General features: G+C 45.3%; 1 protein-coding gene across 1 annotated transcript; it reads right to left on the bottom strand.

Moving 5' to 3' along the window:
* Positions 1 to 297: 297 nt before the first annotated feature.
* On the bottom strand, positions 298 to 22,819 carry LOC106606377 (NLR family CARD domain-containing protein 3). The gene is made up of 9 exons (XM_082976133.1): positions 22,787 to 22,819; positions 20,441 to 22,329; positions 18,024 to 18,197; positions 17,250 to 17,426; positions 16,899 to 17,072; positions 16,270 to 16,443; positions 1,471 to 1,641; positions 1,333 to 1,382; positions 298 to 1,187 (listed from the first exon to the last, which is right to left on the bottom strand). Exons 1-9 carry the CDS (start codon positions 22,817 to 22,819, stop codon positions 652 to 654), a joined length of 3,378 nt encoding a protein of 1,125 aa, XP_082832259.1. The 3' UTR covers positions 298 to 651.
* Positions 22,820 to 23,026: the final 207 nt, after the last annotated feature.

Here is a 23,026-nt window from a genome sequence, read left to right as displayed (position 1 = left end):
CAGAATGTTGGGTGTTTATACCTCTATCTGGTCCAGAAGGTTGTGTGTTTATACCTCTATCTGGTCTAGAAGGTTGGGTGTTTATACCTCTATCTGGTCCAGAAGGTTGTGTGTTTATACCTCTATCTGGTCCAGAATGTTGGGTGTTTATACCTCTATCTGGTCCAGAAGGTTGTGTGTTTATACCTCTATCTGGTCCAGAATGTTGGGTGTTTATACCTCTATCTGGCCATCCACCAAATTCACTTCAATATTCACCACCAACATTGACCAATATCAGTCAATGCTAAAATTAAATTAGTGTCTAAACCAAAGCTTTATTTCTCTTGAGAAACTCTGGCCTCCTGTACACAGACAGGTGTGTTATGTTTCCTGTATGATGCAACACATTTAACAAACGAGTAATATTTACAAATAATTTGATCACACTTAACAATAAAATATCTCGTATTCAAAGTCAAAGGCTTTTTACAGAACACGGATGTACAGTCACAGGAATACAATATAATCCTCTCACGACAACTGTGATTTATTCATGTCCATATCTGAATTCATGACCACTGTCAACGCCATCAAGTCACACGGTTAGAACAGGATGGTGTGTGTGACTGTTGTCATGGAGACCCAGGTGTTCCTCCAGGACCGAAAAGGCTACTCTACCTGGCACAACGACACTGAGCAAGGGTTACAGCCGGCTAGTCCAAAAGCTGGATAGAGGGGCTCAGTGAATGTGGTGTGGAATGTGTACAGGTGGGTCAATGTGTCAGAGAAGACCGTGTAGAAGGACAGAGTGCCGGCCGGCCAGTCCAGATACACTCCTATTCTGTGCCTGGAGGGGTCCCTAAAGGGGGGGAATTCAATATCTGCGCCATTATGACAGAAATGTGTTTTGTACTCCATACACCAGGACTTGTCATTGTGTCCAATGACAAAGTCATTACTGATGCTGCCTTTTCTTTTGATTCCTTTGTACGTCACGCCGAGAACAACGTCATCAGTTGACTCCATTTCCCAGTAATGACGCTCAGTCAGACCCTCTCTACAAAGAACCTGAAAAGCGTCATAAAATCTCTCCGGGTGATCAGGATATGGCTGTTCCTCAATCTCATATCTCACCGCTCTGTTTCCTTCAGACAGAGAGAGGTGTTTGTTTGCTGTGTTTGGGTCCAGTGTGAGATCACAGGCATCTGTAGACAAGAGAAGAGGTAAGAGGAGAGGATCAACTGGATTAAATCAGGAGTGTATTGTTACATGGGCTGTCAAACGATTTTAAAACAATGTTTATGTGTAGTATAATACTTTTGTACCATGTCAAGTATAATGCATTCTTACACTTCTTCAGCAGCTCCAGATTCACCCAGCACTCTTCGTTGTGGTCAATACTGTGTGAGAGGCAGGAGAACAGACAGTGTGAATATACTCAAAGGTCTTAATAGAGTATCTTGCATTATTTTCATCAACTGCACTTACTTGATTTTCAGTCTACAGTCTGGATCTTCCATTGTAGCAGAGAGCATCTTCACTCCTGAATCTCCTGGGTGATTGTAGCTCAGGTCCAGCTCTCTCAGGTGGGAGGGGTTTGACGTTAGTGCTGAAGCCAGAGAATCACAGCCTTCCTCTGTGACTCTACAGAATGGCAGCCTGCAAGGAGAGGTAATGACGATCCTTGGCACTTAAATCCTGCTTTTATCGCTCACAGCAGATTCAGACATGAGACCAAATTGCAAGGCTCAAGACACGCCCACTTTATGATACACCTATCTGCCAAAGGATTGCTTTCAAAATAGAAACAGACAATATTCATAGGATTACCTGTGCAAACCACCTTTTCTCCTGTACTTTACTATCGGAGAAAAGTGTGAAACTATGTCTCAAAAGGATGGGGGTATCGTCGGAAATCGTAGACATGGGACAAAAAGTTTGGACCCACGTGTTTATTTATCATAATTGATTTATCGATGGGGATTAAACGCACCGATACAGCAACTACTTACAGTAAGTGTTCCCGTTCGTGGGATATAACATTGTTGATGTTTGATTAGATGATAATGTAGCCTAAACAAACTCGCCAGTCAGAAAAGAAAGCTGACACGAAAAATCCAAATCAATTGCGCAATTTGTTATCGTTCTCCTATTGTCTAATAAATATGCATTGGTTCTCTTCAATTCTAGAGCGATGTATATTGATGTTCACAACTGTTGGGTGCAATTTTTGGTACAAAACATTTCTGCCTTGTGTTTAAGCAGTGCTTCATTTAAGCTTCTCCGTTTTAGACTGTTTTGTTCTGGAACCTATTTGACCAGATCCGGTACCTCATGGAACATCATGGCCCGGTCCTTGATGACTTTGTAGAGTGGTGTGAGGAATCACACTTGGTCCTCAATACCAACAAGACCAAAGAGATGTGCATACAGTAGACTTCAGGAAGCGTACAACACTTACCTCTGCAACATCCATCAGAGGTCAGACTATAGAAATTGTAGAGGAATACAAATATCTGGGTGTCCTTTTGGACAATAAGCTTCAGTGGAGTAAATATACAGACCTGACCTACAAAAAGAGCCAACAGAGACTGTACTTTCTCAAAAAGCTGGGATCTTTTAATGTAGACTGTACTATATCGACTCGGTTTTACAAATCTTTTATTGAGAGTATTTTAACTTTTTGTATTGTTGTTGGTTTGGCAATGCCACTGTCAACCAGAGAAATATGCTGAGAAGGATTATTACCACAGCAAGCAAGGTACTTGGAGTCAAACAGACAGGCCTGGATGAGATCTTTAAGGTCAGGGCCCTCAGCAAGGTACTTGGAGTCAAACAGACAGGCCTGGATGAGATCTTTAAGGTCAGGGCCCTCAGCAAGGTACTTGGAGTCAAACAGACAGGCCTGGATGAGATCTTTAAGATCAGGGCCCTCAGCAAGGTACTTGGAGTCAAACAGACAGGCCTGGATGAGATCTTTAAGGTCAGGGCCCTCAGCAAGGTACTTGGAGTCAAACAGACAGGCCTGGATGGGATCTTTAAGGTCAGGGCCTTCAGCAAGGTACTTGGAGTCAAACAGACAGGCCTGGATGAGATCTTTAAGATCAGGGCCCTCAGCAAGGTACTTGGAGTCAAACAGACAGGCCTGGATGAGATCTTTAAGGTCAGGGCCTTCAGCAAGGTACTTGGAGTCAAACAGACAGGCCTGGATGAGATCTTTAAGGTCAGGGCCCTCAGCAAGGTACTTGGGATCAAACAGACAGGCCTGGATGAGATCTTTAAGATCAGGGCCCTCAGCAAGGTACTTGGAGTCAAACAGACAGGCCTGGATGAGATCTTTAAGGTCAGGGCCCTCCCCAAGGTACTTGGAGTCAAACAGACAGGCCTGGATGAGATCTTTAAGATCAGGGCCCTCAGCAAGGTACTTGGAGTCAAACAGACAGGCCTGGATGAGATCTTTAAGATCAGGGCCCTCAGCAAGGTACTTGGAGTCAAACAGACAGGCCTGGATGAGATCTTTAAGATCAGGGCCCTCAGCAAGGTACTTGGAGTCAAACAGACAGGCCTGGATGGGATCTTTAAGGTCAGGGCCCTCAGCAAGGTACTTGGAGTCAAACAGACAGGCCTGGATGAGATCTTTAAGATCAGGGCCCTCCGTAAGGCTCACAAAATCATTTTAGACCCAAGCCACCCCCTGTACCCGGACTTTGAACTACTCTCCTCTGGGCGCAGGTATAGGGCACCCCTCAGCAGGCAAAACATAACTAGACAATCATTTGTGCCAGGTGTGATATCCCTCCTAAATAGCTCGGGCTAATGTTCCCATCGACTCAGTAAGGCCAGCAGGCTAGTCTTTTTATTTTATTTATTATTATTATTTTTATTGGTACGTAACTGTTATGAAAGTTGTATTGTCAATTTTGTTTTGTATTTAAACGCCACTTTAAATGTGTACATGACACTGCAACAAAATTTCCCCATGGGGACAATAGTCAGTAAGTAAGTAAACTAAGTAAGTAAACAAACCTCTCCTGGCATGAAAAATAACTTTCTGCAATGTAAAAATTCTAATAAAAGCGATCAAAGTTCTTTCGAGTTGCCTCGTAATGTGAAAAAGTAGATTCTATGGTTTGCGCAACATTGTAACCTATGTTTGAGACCAACGCATAGTCGTGGCTGTGTGAGAAGCGCGCCAGTATCTCTCACATAAGTAGAATGAGATTCACTTTCTATGATCTCTCTCCCTCTCTGCTCTGATAGACATAAGCCTGCAACTCTCATCTCTCCAGCGTTGCACTTCATTGTTTATTTCCTTATAAAATCATAGTCGCGAAGGGTTCTGAACGAACTGCAGCACTCCATGATAAATTGAAATACATTTGACAAAGTTGTATAATTACTGCTCTCTGTTCAGAAAGAAATTAAATCGTTCAGAATAGCCTACACCATGAGAAGGCCTATAATTTAGCCACAGAGTATCAATAGTTAAATATATATATATATATATATATATATATATATATATATATATATATATATATATATATACTGCTCAAAAAAATAAAGGGAACACTTAAACAACACATCCTAGATCTGAATGAAAGAAATAATTCTATTAAATACTTTTTTCTTTACATAGTTGAATGTGCTGACAACAAAATCACAAAAATAATCAATGGAAATCCAATTTATCAACCCATGGAGGTCTGGATTTGGAGTCACACTCAAAAGTAAAGTGGAAAACCACACTACAGGCTGTTCCAACTTTGATGTAATGTCCTTAAAACAAGTCAAAATGAGGCTCAGTAGTGTGTGTGGCGTCTACGTGCCTGTATGACCTCCCTACAACGCCTGGGCATGCTCCTGATGAGGTGGCGGATGGTCTCCTGAGGGATCTCCTCCCAGACCTGGACTAAAGCATCCGCCAACTCCTGGACAGTCTGTGGTGCAACGTGGCGTTGGTGGATGGAGCGAGACATGATGTCCCAGATGTGCTCAATTGGATTCAGGTCTGGGGAACGGGCGGGCCAGTCCATAGCATCAATGCCTTCCTCTTGCAGGAACTGCTGACACACTCCAGCCACATGAGGTCTAGCATTGTCTTGCATTAGGAGGAACCCAGGGCCAACCGCACCAGCATATGGTCTCACAAGGGGTCTGAGGATCTCATCTCGGTACCTAATGGCAGTCAGGCTACCTCTGGCGAGCACATGGAGGGCTGTGCGGCCCCACAAAGAAATGCCACCCCACACCATGACTGACCCACCACCAAACCAATCATGCTGGAGGATGTTGCAGGCAGCAGAACGTTCTCCACGGCGTCTCCAGACTCTGTCACGTCCGTCACGTGCTCAGTGTGAACCTGCTTTCATCTGTGAAGAGCAGAGGGTGCCAGTGGCGAATTTGCCAATCTTGGTGTTCTCTGGCAAATGCCAAACGTCCTGCACGGTGTTGGGCTGTAAGCACAACCCCCACCTGTGGACGTCGGGCCCTCATACCACCCTCATGGAGTCTGTTTCTGACCGTTTGAGCAGACACATGCACATTTGTGGCCTGCTGGAGGTCATTTCGCAGGGCTCTGGCAGTGCTTCTCCTGCTCCTCCTTGCACAAAGGCGGAGGTAGCGGTCCTGCTGCTGGGTTGTTGCCCTCCTACGGCCTCCTCCACGTCTCCTGATGTACTGGCCTGTCTCCTGGTAGCGCCTCCATGCTCTGGACACTACGCTGACAGACACAGCAAACCTTCTTGCCACAGCTCGCATTGATGTGCCATCCTGGATGAGCTGCACTACCTGAGCCACTTGTGTGGGTTGTAGACTCCGTCTCATGCTACCACTAGAGTGAAAGCACCGCCAGCATTCAAAAGTGACCAAAACATCAGCCAGGAAGCATAGGAACTGTGAAATGGTCTGTGGTCCCCACCTGCAGAACCACTCCTTTATTGGGGGTGTCTTGCTAATTGCCTATAATTTCCACCTGTTGTCTATTCCATTTGCACAACAGCATGTGAAATGTATTGTCAATCAGTGTTGCTTCCTAAGTGGACAGTTTGATTTCACAGAAGTGTGATTGACTTGGAGTTACATTGTGTTGTTTAAGTGTTCCCTTTATTTTTTTGAGCAGTGTATATATATATATATATATATATATATTTATATATATTTAACTATTGAGCCTAGCTGTGGATTGTAGCCAAATAACAAGGAATAGCCTACAGTCGGGTACATGTTATACACACTAGACGTCCTGAGTGGCACTGCGGTGTAAGGCACTGCATGAAATTGTATTGGTCACATACACGTGTTTAGCAGATGTTATTGTGGGTGTAATGAAATGCTTGTCATCTCAGTGCTAGAGGCGTCACTACAGACCCGGGTTAGATCCCGGGCTGTATCACAATGGCCGTGATCGGGAGTCCCATAGGGCGGCGCATAAATGGCCCAGCATCATCCGGGTAAGGGGAGGGTTTGGTCGGGGAGGCCGTCTTTGTAAATAAGAATTTGTTCTTAACTGACTTGCCTAGTTCAATAAAATATGCTTTAGGCTAGAGAGAGAGGGGCATTTGGCACAAGCAAATCGCCATCACCATTGGGTGAGTCAGTGAAACAAGAAAAACATTTTTAGGACTATAATTTCCTCCTCATATTGTAGCCTACAATGTGTCTCTCCACACACCTAGGCCTAGGCTGTTGATGGATTCAAGACAAGGTAGTTTTATTAATCTCAGATTGTCAGTTTGTCACTGAGGTAAAGTTGGTTTTATATTCACATATTCTGACATTCAACAGACATTCAACAGACTAATTCACCGTTTGTCACAGAATCATCAAACTAGATATGATTTATTCTATAAATGTCTAGTATACTTTTACAACTTTTGTTTTGTGGAAAAAATCCAGTTTTGATTTGACAGAGGGCATGTAGACCATCTAGAGGGCATGTGGTCAAAGTTCTAACTAGTCTGTTATACCCTGTTAGAAGGGGCCTGGCATAAAATTCTGCATCTTCAGCCATATTCAATTAGATTACAGGAAAAAACTACGGGATGAAGGGGTCAGGTCTGACTAACAAAGAACAGCTGGATGGATCAAGAGGACCAAGACAACCAAGAGGATCAACATGGACATTCCACAGTGGAAAACTAAGAGTGAACCATAACATACACTAACGTTCAAAAGTTTGGGTCACTTAGAAATGTCCTTGTTTTTTAAAGAAAAGCCTTTTTTTTTTGTCCATTAAAATATCATCAAATTGATCAGAAATACAGTGTACATTGTTAATATTGTAAATTATTATTGTAACTGGAAACGGCAGAGTTTTAATGGAATATCTACATAGGCGTACAGAGGCCCATTATCAGCAACCATCACTCCTGTGTTCCAATGGCACGTTGTGTTAGCTAATCCAAGTTGATCATTTTTAAAGGCTAATTGATCATTAGAAAACCCTTTTGTAATTATGTTAGCACAGCTGAAAACTATTGTTCTGAATAGAGAAGCAATAAAACTGGCCTTTAGACTAGTTGAGTATCTGGAGCATCAGCATTTGTGGGTTCGATTACAGGCTCAAAATGGCCAGAAACAAAGAACTTTCATTTTGCACATTCTAAAGTTCAAACAAACAGCAACAGAATACCTGAATACTTCTCTGCATGCTTTGGTGTCTAGCAAGCCAAGACCACTGGACTTGGTGTGTGTAGGAGCAATTTATTTTGGTGAATAGGGTGGTGAACCTAATAAAGTGGCAACTGAGTGTAGATATCACAAACAACTCCTTTTGAGCAGTGTCTGTCTGTTATACGTTTGATCAATGGGTATAATGGTAAATCTGATCCCCAAGGTCCTCATAGGCTCACTTGGATATATAGAGTTGGAGGTAAAGAAACAAATATGAAACTAGGCCAGAATTCTTTCATCCACATCCACTTACATAAAATATGTATTTTAAAGTATAAATGCCCTTCTAGGACCACTGTCTTTCTGGATGTTTTAAAAGATTTGCAAATAGCACAGTCTGTGATGGCCTTTTGTGACTCAGAAAAGTACTGACTGTAATAAACTCCAACTGGACTTAAAAACTTGAACAGTCTATCTCCTTTCCCAGTTTCATCAACTGTTTTGAATTCACACTGTTCCAGATGCAAAGGGGGCTGTACCTAATAAAGTGACCACTGAATCTATAGACTCTCCAGAATGTTTTCTGGGAATACCCGGGGTATTAAACATTTGGCTGTAAGTGTTGAACAGGTGAATCTATTACCTCAGGAGATGGTACCATTCAGCTTGTCTGAGGATGACAAAGAAGGAATTTTACAAAGCCAAAATTGAAAATGATTGGAAGGGGCCTCTTTGCTGTTAAATTAGAGACGTATAAATACATAACTGTTGTGACTTTTAACTACTTTAAAATGTGGATCCTGGACTTCCTGACGGGCCTCCCCCGGGTGGTGAGGGTAGGTAGCAACACATCTGCCACGCTGATCCTCAACACTGGAGCTCCCCAGGGGTGCGTGCTCAGTCCCCTCCTGTACTCCCTGTTCACCCACGACTGCATGGCCAGGCATGACTCCAAAACCATCATTAAGTTTGCTGACGACACAACAGTGGTAGGCCTGATCACCGACAACGACGAGACAGCCTATAGGGAGGATGTCAGAGACCTGGCCGGGTGGTGCCAGAATAACATATCCCTCAACGTAACCAAGACTAAGGAGATGATTGTGGACTACAGGAAAAGGAGCACCAAGCACATCCCCATTCTCATCAACGGGGCTGTAGTGGGAGCTTCAAATTCCTTGGTGTCCACATCAACAACAAACTAGAATGGTCCAAACACACCAAGACAGTTGTGAAGAGGGCACGACAAAGCCTATTCCCCCTCAGGAAACTAAAAAGATTTGGCATGGGTCCTGAGATCCTCAAAAGGTTCTACAGCTGCAACTTCGAGAGCATCCTGACCGGTTGCATCACTGCCTGGTACGGCAATTGCTCGGCCTCCGACCGCAAGGCACTTCAGAGGGTAGTGCGTACGGCCCAGTACATCACTGGGGCTAAGCTGCCTGCCATTCAGGACCTCTACACCAGGCGGTGTCAGAGGAAGGCCCTAAATATTGTCAAAGACCCCAGCCACCCCAGTCATAGACTGTTCTCTCTACTACCGCATGGCAAGCAGTACCGGAGTGCCAAGTCTAGGACAAAAAGGCTTTTCAACAGTTTTTACCCCCAAGCCATAAAACTCCTGAACAGGTAACCAAATGGTTACCCAGACTATTTGCATTGTGTGCCCCCCCCCCCCCCAAACCCCTCTTTTACGCTGCTGCTACTCTCTGTTTATCTTATATGCATGGTCACTTTAACTATACATCCATGTACATACTACCTCAATTGGCCAGACCAACCAGTGCTCCCGCACATTGGCTAACCGGGCTATCTGCATTGTGTCCCACCACCCGCCAACCCCTCTTTTTACGCTACTGCTACTCTCTGTTCATCATATATGCAATGTCACTTTAACCATACCTACATGTACATACTACCTCAATAAGCCTGACTAACCGATGTCTGTATATAGCCTTGCTACTCTTATTTTCAAATGTCTTTTTACTGTTGTTTTATTTATTTATTTCTTTACTTACCCACACACACACACACACACACACACACACACACACACACACACACACACACACACACACACACACACACACACACACACACACACACACACACACACACACACCCCCCCTTTTTTCCGCAACATTGGTTTGAGCCTGTAAGTAAGCATTTCACTGTAAGGTCTTCACCTGTTGTATTCGGCGCACGTGACAAATAAACTTTGAGTTGATCTGTTGCACTAAAAATGTAAACATTGATTTAGCATACAATTTAAGATTGTAAATATTGTACAACTTCATATAGAACAAATTGCACTTGAAATTAAAATTTATTTAAAGTTATTGCAAATAAATGCATATTTTCACTTTTTTCTGCGACAATCACTGAATTAGTTATTGATTTCTTCATCTTTAAAGGCAATATTTGAGATTTTATGTATTTCTATCAAATCAAAACTGGAATTTCTACTTAAAGCAAAGGTTGTAAAAGTATGCTAGACATTTATAGAATAAATCATACCTAGTTTGACGATTCTGTCATAATCAGTGAAAACATTATTCATTTATACCGCTTTAAATGGCATTTGATAGATTATGTATTTCTATCAAGTCAACTGGAATTTGTACTCAAAACAAAGGTTGTAAAAGTATGCTAGACATTTATAGAATAAATCATATCTAGTTTGATGTTTCTGTGACAAACGGTAAATTAGTTATTGATTTATACCGCTTTAAATGGCATCATATAGATTTGATGTATTTCTATAAAAATCTAAACTGAAATCTTTCCTCAAAACAAAGGTTGTAAAAGTATGTTAGACATTTATAGAATAAATCATATCAAGTTTGATGATTCTGTGACAAACGGTGAATTAGTTATTGATTTTTACATTTTTAAATTGCTTTTGGCGAATGTCTGCTGAATGTCTGTTGAATGTCTGAATGTGTGAATATAAAACCATCTGTACCTCGGTCAGTTTGTCAGTGTCAAAGTAGCCTGCCATTTCAATCATTTGTGCGGTATAAAAACAAAAGTTTCTGCCCAAGTCTCCAGTCATGTAAAATGATGTAGAATTGCATGAAATGCATTTATAAAAGGCCAAAGTTTTACCCGACCATAGGCTACTAAAAATGTTTACAGCAGGATTGAAATGTAAAGGCTATGTTCCTGCTTGAGCGGATAATGCATTCACGTTAAAAGCTGCATGTTAGCGGAATCGGAAATCACCTTCACATTTCTTTCAAGGAATCTGTAATGCTTCATTTTGACAGATTGAATAGAGCCCTAGATGACACCAATCATGAATAAGTAGCCTAATGTCGTATGTCTTTGGATAAAAGCCATGGTAAAAGTTGACAGGAGATTGTGATGGGGCAGTTAACAATTCTCGTGGGCCGATACCTTAGAAAGAGTTGGTTGGATAGTGTCAGTCGTTGCTAGGAGTGGTGGTAGGAGTCAGGCGCAGAGAGCAGAGGTGAGGAACTGTGTGTTTATTCAATAAAAACACAACACGATCGACGCCAACACAACGGGCGTGAAAAATGCAAAGTGCCCAAACAACAGGTGCACAGCATGCATGAAAATAGAACAGTAGTAGATCGCCAGCACATCCAAATACAAAACACAACCTGACGCTAAATAATCCCGCACAACACTGGGCGGGCTAACCAGGCTTAAATAACCAAAATCAAAAGACAAATGAGGAACAGGTGCAACCAATAAGACAAACCAAACGAAAAGGAAAAAAGGATCAGCGGCGGCTAGTAGGTCGGTGACGACGACCGCCGAGCGCCGCCCGAGCAGGCAGGGGAGCCACCTTCGGTGGGATTCGTGACAGTACCCCCCTCCTGACGCGCGGCTCCCGCAGCGTGCCGCCACCGACCTCGAGGGCGACCCGGAGGACGAGGCGCAGGGCGATCCCCATGAAGGCGGTGGAACTCCCTCAGTAGTGGAGGGTCCAAAATGTCCCTCCTGGGTACCCAGCACCTCTCCTCCGCGCCGTACCCCTCCCAGTCGACGAGGTACTGTAGGCCCCGCCCCCGAAGTCTGGAGTCCAGAATGGCGCGTATTTTATACGCCGGGGACCCCCCAATGTCCAGCGGGGGGGGAGGAACCTCCGGCACCTCACCTTCCTGCATGGGACCAGCCACCACCGGCCTGAGGAGAGACACATGAAACGAGGGGTTAATACGGTAGTAAGATGGAAGTTGTAACCGGTAACACACCTCGTTTATCCTCCTCAGGACTTTAAACGGCCCTACACACTGCGGGCCTAGCTTCCGGCAGGGCAAGCGGAGGGGCAGGTTTCTAGCCGAGAGCCAGACTCGATCCCCTGGTGCAAACACAGGGGTCTCACTGCGGTGCTGGTCAGCGCTCTTCTTCTGCCGTCCACTCGCCTTTGTAAGTGCGTCTTTGACGGCTCTCCAGGTGTCCTTCGAGCGCTGCACCCAATCCTCCACCGCAGGAGCCTCGGTCTGGCTCTGGTGCCATGGAGCCAGGACCGGCTGGTAGCCCAACACGCACTGGAACGGTGACATGTTGGTTGATGAGTGCCGTAGAGAATTCTGGGCTATTTCTGCCCATGGCACGTATCTCGCCCATTCTCTGGGCCGGTCCTGGCAATACGTCCTTAGAAACCTACCCACCTCTTGGTTCACCCTCTCCACCTGCCCATTACTCTCGGGGTGGAAACCCGAGGTCAGGCTGACCGAGACCCCCAAACGTTCCATGAACGCCCTCCAAACTCTGGACGTGAACTGGGGACCCCGATCAGAAACGATGTCCTCGGGCACCCCATAGTGCCGGAAGACATGGGTAAACAGGGCCTCCGCAGTCTGCAGAGCCGTAGGGAGACCGGGCAACGGGATGAGACGACAGGACTTCGAGAACCGATCCACAACGACCAGGATAGTGGTGTTCCCCTGTGATACGGGAAGGTCAGTGAGGAAGTCCACTGATAAGTGTGACCACGGCCGCTGTGGAACGGGAAGGGGGTGTAATTTCCCTCTAGGCAGGTGTCGAGGAGCCTTGCTCTGAGCGCACACCGAGCAGGAGGAAACATAAAACCGCACGTCCTTACCCAAGGTGGGCCACCAGTACTTCCCCCTCAGGTTCCGCACTGTCCTCTCGATCCCAGGGTGACCCGAAGAGGGGAGATTATGGGCCCATCGAATCAATCGATCACGGAGACCAAGCGGTACGTACTGAACCCCTGTCGGACACTGCGATGGTGCAGGTTCCGACCTTAACGCCCGCTCGATCTCCGCGTCCAACTCCCACACCACCGGAGCTACCAAACACGACGCCGGAAGAATGGGAGCCGGATCGATGGCCCTCTCCTCGGTGTCATATAGGCGGGACAGTGCGTCGGCCTTCGTGTTCAGTGAACCTGGCCGATAAGAGATGGTGAACCGGAAACGGGTAAAGAACATGGCCCACCTGGCCTGACGCGGATTCAGTCTCCTAGCTGCCCGGATGTACTCGAGATTACGGTGGTCAGTCCAGATGAGGAAAGGGTGCTTTGCCCCCTCAAGCCAATGTCTCCACACCTTCAGAGCCTTGACCACAGCTAACAACTCCCTGTCCCCCACATCATAGTTCTGCTCCGCCGGCCCTAGCTTCCTAGAGAAGAAAGCGCACGGGCGGAGTTTGGGTGGCGTGCACGAGCGCTGTGATAGCACGGCCCCCACCCCAGTCTCGGACGCGTCCACCTCCACTATGAATGCCAAAGAGGGATCCGGATGAGCCAGCACTGGAGCGACGGTAAACAGCTCCTTCAGGCGACTGAACGCTCTGTTCGCCTCTGCTGACCAGCGCAAGCGCGCCGGACCCCCCTTCAGCAGTGAGGTAATGGGAGCAGCAACTTGACCAAAGCCCCGGATAAACCTCCGGTAGTAATTGGCAAACCCTAAAAACCGCTGCACCTCCTTTACCGTGGTCGGAGTCGGCCAATTACGCACGGCTTTACGCGGTCATCCTCCATCACCACCCCCGAGGTGGAAATGCGATACCCCAGGAAGGAAACGGCTCGTTTGAAAAACTCACATTTCTCAGCCTTGACGTACAGGTCATTCTCCAGCAGTCGCTCAAGCACCTTGCGCACCAGGGAGACATGCGCGGCGCGGGTGGCGGAATAAATCAAGATGTCGTCAATATACACCACCACCCCCTGTCCGTGCAGGTCCCTGAGAATCTCGTCAACAAAGGATTGAAAGACGGCTGGAGCATTCTTTAACCCGTACGGCATGACGAGGTACTCATAGTGGCCCGATGTGGTACTAAATGCGGTTTTCCACTCGTCTCCTCCCCGGATACGCACCAGATTGTACGCGCTCCTGAGGTCCAGTTTCGTGAAAAAACGCGCGCCGTGAAATGATTCCACCGCCGTAGCGATGAGAGGTAGTGGGTAACTGAACCCTACTGTGATGGAATTTAGACCTCGATAATCAATGCACGGACGCAACCCTCCATCCTTTTTCTTCACGAAAAAGAAACTCGAGGAGACGGGTGACATGGAGGGCCGAATATACCCCTGTCTCAGAGATTCCGTGACATATGTCTCCATAGCCAACGTCTCCTCCTGTGACAATGGGTACACGTGACTCCTGGGAAGTGCAGCGTTTACCTGGAGATTTATCACGCAATCCCCTCGTTGATGAGGTGGTAATCGGGTCGCCCTCTTTTTACAGAAGGCGATAGCCAAATCGGCATATTCTGAGGGAATGCGCACAGTGGAAACCTGGTCTGGACTCTCCACCGTCGTCGCACCGATGGAAACTCCCTTACACCTGCCTGAGCACTCCTCTGACCACCCTCTGAGAGCCCCCTGTCTCCACGAAATATTGGGATTGTGATTGGCCAGCCAGGGAATCCCCAGCACCACCGGAAACGCAGGAGAATCAATGAGGAAGAGACTAATCCGTTCCCCATGATCCCCCTGCGTTACCATGTCCAGTGGCACCGTGGCCTCCCTGACCAGTCCTGACCCTAATGGTCTGCTATCTAAGGAGTGCACGGGGAAAGGTTGGTCCAATGACACCAGGGGAATCCCTAGCCTTAATGCGAGCCCACGATCCATAAAGTTTCCAGCTGCGCCTGAATCGACTAGCGCCTTATGCTGGAAAGAGGGAGAAAACAAGGGGAAAGTTACTAAAACGAACATGTGACCAACAGGGAGCTCTGGGTGAGGTTGGTGCTTACTCACCTGAGATGGACGAGGAGTGCTCCGCCTGCCATCCCGATTCCCAGAGGAGCTCCCCCAGCACCTGTCGGTAGTGTGTCCTCTCCGACCACACTGGATACAAGGGGAGCCTCCTCCTCCGGTTCCCCTGGACGCGGCCCCCCCTAGCTCCATAGGAATGGGAGCTGGAGGACCTGGAGGTGGAACCAAAAGGGGCCCGTCTGGACGCCCGCGCGCAGCCAGCAGATTGTCAAGACGAATGGACATGTCGATTAGTTCGTCTAGCGACAGGGTAGTGTCCCGACAGGCTAGCTCACGGCGGACGTCCTCCCGGAGGCTACACCGATAGTGGTCCATCAGGGCCCTGTCGTTCCACCCCGCTCCAGCAGCCAAGGTCCGGAACTCCAGAGCAAAGTCCTGTGCGCTCCTCGTCTCCTGACGCAGGTGGAACAGCCTTTCACCCGCCGCCCGGCCTTCTGCTGGGTGGTCGAACACGGCCCGGAACCGGCGGGTGAACTCAGGGTAGTGATCCCTTGCCGAGTCTGGGCCGTACCACACTGCGTTGGCCCACTCCAGGGCACGTCCCGTTAAGCAGGAGACGAGGACGCTTACGCTCTCCTCTCCGGAGGGAGCTGGATGAACGGTAGCCAGGTACAAATCCAACTGTAGCAGGAACCCCTGGCACCCCGCCGCCGCTCCATCGTACTCCCTGGGGAGAGCCAGGCGTAGGGCTCCGGGTCCGGACGTCGGTGGAGGGGTAGATGGTGGAGGAGGAGTTGGTGCTGGGGATGCGGTAGGGAGGCCACTCCTCTCCCATCGGTCCATCCTCTCCATCATCTGCTCCATCGCTGAGCCGATTCGGTGGAGGATGGCGGTATGGTGAAGGACCCGTTCCTCCATCGATGGGAGAGGAGGGGAGGCTGCTCCTGCTGACTCCATAGCAAGTGCGGGATTCTGTCAGTTGTTGCTAGGAGTGGTGGTAGGAGTCAGGCGCAGAGAGCAGAGGTGAGGAACTGTGTGTTTATTCAATAAAAACACAACACGATCGACGCCAACACAACGGGTGTGAAAAATGCAAAGTGCCCAAACAACAGGTGCACAGCATGCATGAAAATAGAACAGTAGTAGATCGCCAGCACATCCAAATACAAAACACAACCTGACGCTAAATAATCCCGCACAACACTGGGCGGGCTAACCAGGCTTAAATAACCAAAATCAAAAGACAAATGAGGAACAGGTGCAACCAATAAGACAAACCAAACGAAAAGGAAAAAAGGATCAGCGGCGGCTAGTAGGTCGGTGACGACGACCGCCGAGCGCCACCCGAGCAGGCAGGGGAGCCACCTTCGGTGGGATTCGTGACAGATAGAGAGTCATTTCATGCTAATTTATTAAATTAAGCCCATATGTATATGCAAATGAGTTGTTATTTTCAAACGTTATTATTCAATCAATATAATAACAAAACATAGAAAAGAGAGTAGCCTACCAACCTCAGAGTCTCCAGTTTACAGTGGGGATTCCCCAGGGCAGTAGACAGCAGCTTTACGCCTGAATCCTTCAGGTCGTTGTTACTCAGGTCCAGCTCTCTCAGGTGTGAGGGGATGGTCTTAATGGCTGACGCCAGTGCTTCACAACTTGCGTTATTGAGATTACATTGATAGAGCCTAAATGAAACATTTCAAAGAAAAATATGAAGACAGATATTCTCCAGTCCCTGCCAGCCACCACCACGATTGAAAATGTTTTACTCAGCTACCTGTTTTGTTGGATTTGGCCCAAACCTTTTAGCCTGTGTCCCAGATCTGTTTTTGATCCATGCACAGTTTTCTCCTATATCAGCTGTTGAACTCTGTAGCTGTCTTAAAATCAACATTGGCCTCTTAATGACATCCCTCTTAATTATTTTCACCTTGCTCTAAGGAATATGTACTTAGTGTCTTGGAATTTGGTATAACTTTCCCTGATCACTGCTTGTCCACAACATCCATGGGATGTTTTAGAAATCCTCCATAAAATTTCTTTAACATTAAAAGTGTGGAGTTGAATGTGGAGATCAGTCAACATAAATCAGGCTATATCCATCAGGTAATACAAACCTGAGAACAAGAAACATACTGACCTCAATTTCTCCAGTTTACAGTGTGGACTTTTGAGTCCAGTGGAGAGAAGCTCCACTCTTGAATCGATCAGGTCACAGTGAACAATGTCCAGCTCTTTCAGATGAGAGGAATTTGAGCTGATAGCTGAGACTAGTACTTCACAGAAGTTGTCATGTAGTGTATTTCGATTCAGCCTGTACACAAGATGTATTTCATTTTATTAAAACATGCATTTTTTTTGTAATTCAAAGATATCAACATGCTAAATCAAATGCCTGCATTTATTTTGTAAATCAAACAACCCCTGACAAAGAAATGAATGACTTTGAATTCACAGTCCAAATGAATGTACTAACAGAAAAACTACTGACCTCAGTATCTCCAGTTTACAGTGTTGACTCCCTAGTCCAGTAGAGAGTACCTCAACTACAGAATCCTGCAGTGTGAAGTTACTCAAGCCCAGCTCTCTCAGGTTGCAGCTGAGAACTGTTTTCATAGACGAGACCAAATGATCACGTCTCTCGTTTGAGAGTCCATTCCCGCAGAGACTGCAATTGCAGATATAATGCATTTTAAGGCAGCTTGTTTCATCAACAGGCAGATTTTTTTTGTGAGACATGCTATTATAAATGTACGTGTAATTACATGTTACTTAACCTCTTGTGGACAGATGCACGTAACATAACTGGTATCGTAGCATCTGTCACCAGACTGATGCGACGACGAATGAGAAAGTTTGTTTCGGCGTGGCATTAGCACATGGTTTGCAGTAACATGTAATCTTGGACAACCAGAACTAAAATCTTGCATAATTGCAACAGATGCTCGATTAATGCCGCATTCACGTGCTAGTCAGAACAAGGAAACTATTACATTTCCGACTTGCTAACTAGTTGAACGCGGCATGCGTATAACTACAACCAGTTAGCAAGTCAAAGATTTCAGAGTTTCCTAGTTGCTACTAGCACGTGAACGCGGCATAAGTCAATTTGAGGCAAATGTTTGCCTAAATGGTCATTGTAGTGACAAAGAAAATATTAACACATACAAGAAAGAAAATGTTACCTCATCATTCAATGGCACTTGCTGACATACATTTTTTTTCTTCTATTTTAATCAATCAAATAAATAATCTCTTCAATTACCTCAGTGCTTCCAGTTTACAGTCTCGGCTAGACAGTCCAGTACAGAGCACATCCACTTCTGAATCCAGCCAGATTGAATCTATCAGGTGCAGTTCTCTCAATGGTGAGTTTGGTAACTGGAGAGCTGAGGCCAACGTTGCACAGTACCATCTATCCAGATAAACGCCTTCAAATCTGCAGAAACAGAGGAAAATGACATTTAGCCTACATTTGAGTCATTTAGCAGACTTACAAGAGCAATTAGGGTTAAGGGCCTTGCTTTTCACCTAGTCAACTCAGGGATTCGAACCAGCAACCTTGCAGTTCCTGGTCCATCGGTCTTAACTGCTAGACTACCTGCTGCCCTAATTATTCCTGTGAGGATTTGGATCTGCACAGTTCTCCATCATTTCTGTTTGCACACAAGCCCCGAGTTAAGCGCGCTTAAATGGAATGTTATTCCCTTTTTATGTGCTTTTCTCTGAGTATTTTTGACCTTGAATGCTATTCACCCACTATTCATTTGAGGTGGAGCTTGAATAAATGAAGGTGTGGTGGAGATGTGTTTACAAATATGCCGTATTCTGCCCTTAACTTAATTCCACCACCTTTACGCGTGAGGAAACCATGAATAAGGTCGAGCAAACCTGACGGTTCCAAGTGGAATTTTTGTATTTTATTTAACCTTTATTTAACTAGGCAAGTCAGTTAAGAACAAATTCTTATTTACAATGACGGCCTAGGAACAGTGGGTGAACTACCTTGTTCAGGGGCAGAACGACAGATTTTTACCCTATCAGCTCAGGGATTCGATCTAACAAACTTTCGGTTACTGGCCCAACGCTCTAACCACGAGGCTACCTGCCACCCCAAAAGTTCAATGTTTGAAAAAGCATCTACTTTCTTTTTTTCCGATAGAAATAAAAGCATTTTCCATGCACTGTAATTTATAAATTGACAAGTGCTAGGTAAATGAGTAATCCATTTGGAGAAGGGGATTGTAAATACACAGTAATTGTTTTAGATTTTTCTTTATTAACCCTGGAGAGTGCCAAACATTCAACTTGAGGCCCCCCAGAGTGCCAAACATTCAACTTGAGGCCCCCGGAGTGCCAAACATTCAACTTGAGGCCCCCCAGAGTGCCAAACATTCAACTTGAGGCCCCGGGAGTGCCAAACATTCAACTTGAGGCCCCCCAGAGTGCCAAACATTCAACTTGAGGCCCCCAGAGTGCCAAACATTCAGGCCAAAAAAGCATGACGCTAGAACGTCTATACCATTAAAGCTGGAGTCCGCTCTTGGTGAAACTGCCACGTGCTTTTGGGATATTACAACAACAAAGAAGTTACTTCAAACAACGAACACTGTTTTGTTCCCCCAACATCATTGCAGACGCGATAGAACACGCTGCCGGACCCTCCTCTCCTCCATTTCTTAAACAAAACAAAAACACTAATAAAGGTATTGGGGTGAACAGTGGCGCTGTGCGGATTCCAGCTTTAAAGGGGATATCCAGTAGAAATTGAGAGTTTTCAGTTGAGAAATTATATTCTAGGGTTGGAAATGATTTTTTTACTGTTAAAGTAGCAGCCATATCAGCCAGGGAAACTAATTGTTCTCACTTTATGATTGAACATTCAGATTTTTCTCCCTGACTGTGGCGCTATTTACCTAAATTATTAGGATTTTCTTGTGATCACAAAAACTACTTATTTTGCTCAAATAGAGATATCATTAAATTGTGTTTTCTTTGGAAAGATAGGCCTGGCTAAGAAAATAACATTCAGTTAAGTAGCCTTCCTCTCCTCTTATAGTTGGGCATGCGAGATCAAGTGGGCCTAGTATACTCTGGGGGCCCATGCGCCCGTCATCTCACACTGTGTCTGAATTTAAAAAAATAGTTAAACAAATAATTTTGACAGTAACCCTCCTTTTTAATTTCCACATGTAGCAAGCGTGGTGTCCAATCTACATGGGTGGTAGGTGAATCAGACAATATCGTTTTCATGCATCTAATTGTTGCCTGCCTCTGCTTCCTCAGTTAATTGGCTATCAAGTAAAAAAAAAAGTTAGTGAATCAGGTCGGACTCGGCTGGAGAGTGAGTGCGTTGTTCAAGATGGATAAACAAAAGGTAAGACCAAGTTGTGCACAAAAACGCAGCACAAAAGCTTTATCTGATCAAGGTCGTGCCATATTACCGAAGATAACCACATCATTGGGGGGGTCCCAAATGCCGACTTTATGGGGGTCCGGAGAAACTGAGCTACACCAGTGCATATGTTCCATACTAACAGCCATCCAAATACAGACTATGCTGATTTCTCAAAAGCATGCTTATTGCAGTTCGGGTCAAAGAGTTAATGGGTAATGAAAATAATAACAATTCAGTATATTCATTGTTATTTGGTATGTGTGAATTTTGACGATCTTTCTTACATTGCCTTTCTGCAGTTCCTCACAGCTGGAAGAAGTCTGAAAAACCCCTTTTGGGAGGTTTTATATTTCTTCAGGACAAACTCATCCAACACCTTCTCTGACATCAGAAGTACATAGGCCAGAACTGAGCAATGAGCGGGTGAGAGCTCTCTGTCTGCTTCCTTTTCTGACAGATATCTCTGAATGTCTTCATGTAGGGAATGGTCTTTAACTTCTTCAGTCAAAGAGAAGAGATTGAGGCACCTCTCAGGGGACACATCAATTAGATCCATCTCCTTAAGTATTATCTTCATTTCTTTAACAATCTCTGAACTGTTCTCTGTCTTTGGCAGCAGGCCTTGTAGGAGACACTGAACGGATTCCATAGACATTCCAAGAAGGAAGCGGAGGAACATGTCCATCTCTCCATTTTCTCTAGACACAGAATTGTACATGGTAATCTCCATCAACTCATCTAAGGGAAGGTCTACAGGCTCCTTCTCCAAGATAGCTTTGAGATATGGTTCTGAACCTTCCATCAGGAAAGACTTGAGGCTCGATGACGTCTTGAGGCTCTTGGTTGTGAAACAGTGGAAAACAAAGAGGGCAGCAACAAACTCCTGAATGGTCAGATGCATGAAGCAGTACACCTTCTTTTTGTACACCTTCTCTTCTTTAAAGATTTCTGTGCACAACGCAGAGTAGACTGCAACTTCACTGATGTCAATGCCATATTCATTCAGGTCTTCCTCATAGAACATGAGATTGCGTTTCTCCAGATGTTCAAACGCTAGCTTTCCCAGTTTCAGAAGGAAGTCTTTATTTGATTCCCAGATCTTCTGTTTATCTCTCTCATGCCCAGGATCCTTTTGTGCCAGCTGTATTTGAATAAGCAGAAAGTGAGTGTACATCTCAGTCAGAGTTGTAGGGATTTCTCCATTCACATTTTCTCTCAACAGTTCCTCAAGAACCTTAGCGGAAATCCAACAGAAGACTGGTATGTGGCACATGATTTTGAAGGTTCTTGATGTTGTAATGTGTGCAATGATTCTTCTGGCCACTTCCCCATTCTTGACCCTCTTCTTGAAGTACTCCTCTTTCTGTCGCTCATCGAACCCTCGTACTTCTGTCACCAGGTTGATGTATCTACGGGGAATCTGATTGGCTGCTGCAGGTCTAGAGGTTATCCAGATCAGAGCTTTGGGAAGCAGCTTCTCCTCAATGAGGTTTGTCACCAATACATCTACATTGTTACCTGTCTTTGTAACATCAGTCACCCTCTTGGTATTGAATTTTAGTGGATGTCGCTTTTCATCCAGACCATCAAAGATGAACAGAACTTTGCTCGTAGCATATATCTTTGCGTTTTCTATCTCTGTAAGTTCAGGGTGGAAGTCATTTATAAGTCCATGAAGACTTAACTCATCATCTTTGATTGAATGCAGCTCTCTGAAAGGGAGCACAAAGATGAAATCCAAATCCTGATTGGCCTTTCCTTCAGCCCAGTCAAGGACGAACTTCTGCACGGAGACTGTTTTTCCAATGCCAGCAATGCCCTTTGTCAGCACCGTTTTGATGGGTCTCTTCTCTTCTTTCTCTTGTCCAGCTAAGGGTTTGAATATGTCATTAGAGTTGATTGGAGTGTATGATGATGTTTCTCTCCTGGATGTATATTCAATCTGCCAAACCTCATGTTCTTTATTAACTCCTTCATTCTCTCCCAATGTGATATAGAGCTGTGTGTAGATGCTGTTCAGGGAAGTTTCTTCCTCTTCAGTGCCTTCAAACACAAAGTTAAACTTCTGCTTCAGACTGGCTTTATGTTCCTCTTTAACTCTCTGTATGAGTTCTGTAAGGACAGAGTCAGAATAAAACAGCTTAGTTAGAGCATAAGATGAAGTTTTATCCACCTTTCACTCATATGGATGAGACTGTCTACTCATACACCACTATAAGGTCTAGTGTGGTGCTGTGGGGTTTTCATGAGACTGTCTACTCATAAACCACTATAAGGTCTAGTGTGGTGCTGTGGGGTTTTCATGAGCCTGTCTACTAATAAACCACTATAAGGTCTAGTGTGGTGCTGTGGGGTTTTCATGAGACTGTCTACTAATAAACCACTATAAGGTCTAGTGTGGTGCTGTGGGGTTTTCATGAGACTGTCTACTAATAAACCACTATAAGGTCTAGTGTGGTGCTGTGGGGTTTTCATGAGACTGTCTACTAATAAACCACTATAAGGTCTAGTGTGGTGCTGTGGGGTTTTCATGAGACTGTCTACTAATAAACCACTATAAGGTCTATTGAGGTGCTGTGGGGTTTTCATAGTTTTTTTCTTAATTTGTCACTAGTCAACTAATTCTTCACCATTCCTCCTCCTACTCCTTTATCAGTAGTCATCTTCAACTCATTCCATTCCTCATCCTACTCCTTTATCAGTAGTCATCTTCAACTCATTTCATTCCTCCTCCTACTCCTTTATCAGTAGCCATCTTCAACTCATTCCATTCCTTATCCTACTCCTTTATCAGTAGTCATCTTCAACTCATTTCATTCCTCCTCCAACTCCTTTATCAGTAGTCATCTTCAACTCATTCCATTCCTCAT

This window comes from Salmo salar, chromosome 06 (assembly GCF_965601325.2).
Source record: "Salmo salar chromosome 06, fSalSal1, whole genome shotgun sequence".
Lineage (NCBI taxonomy): Eukaryota > Metazoa > Chordata > Actinopteri > Salmoniformes > Salmonidae > Salmo > Salmo salar.
This window is presented reverse-complemented; position numbering and strand designations above follow the sequence as displayed.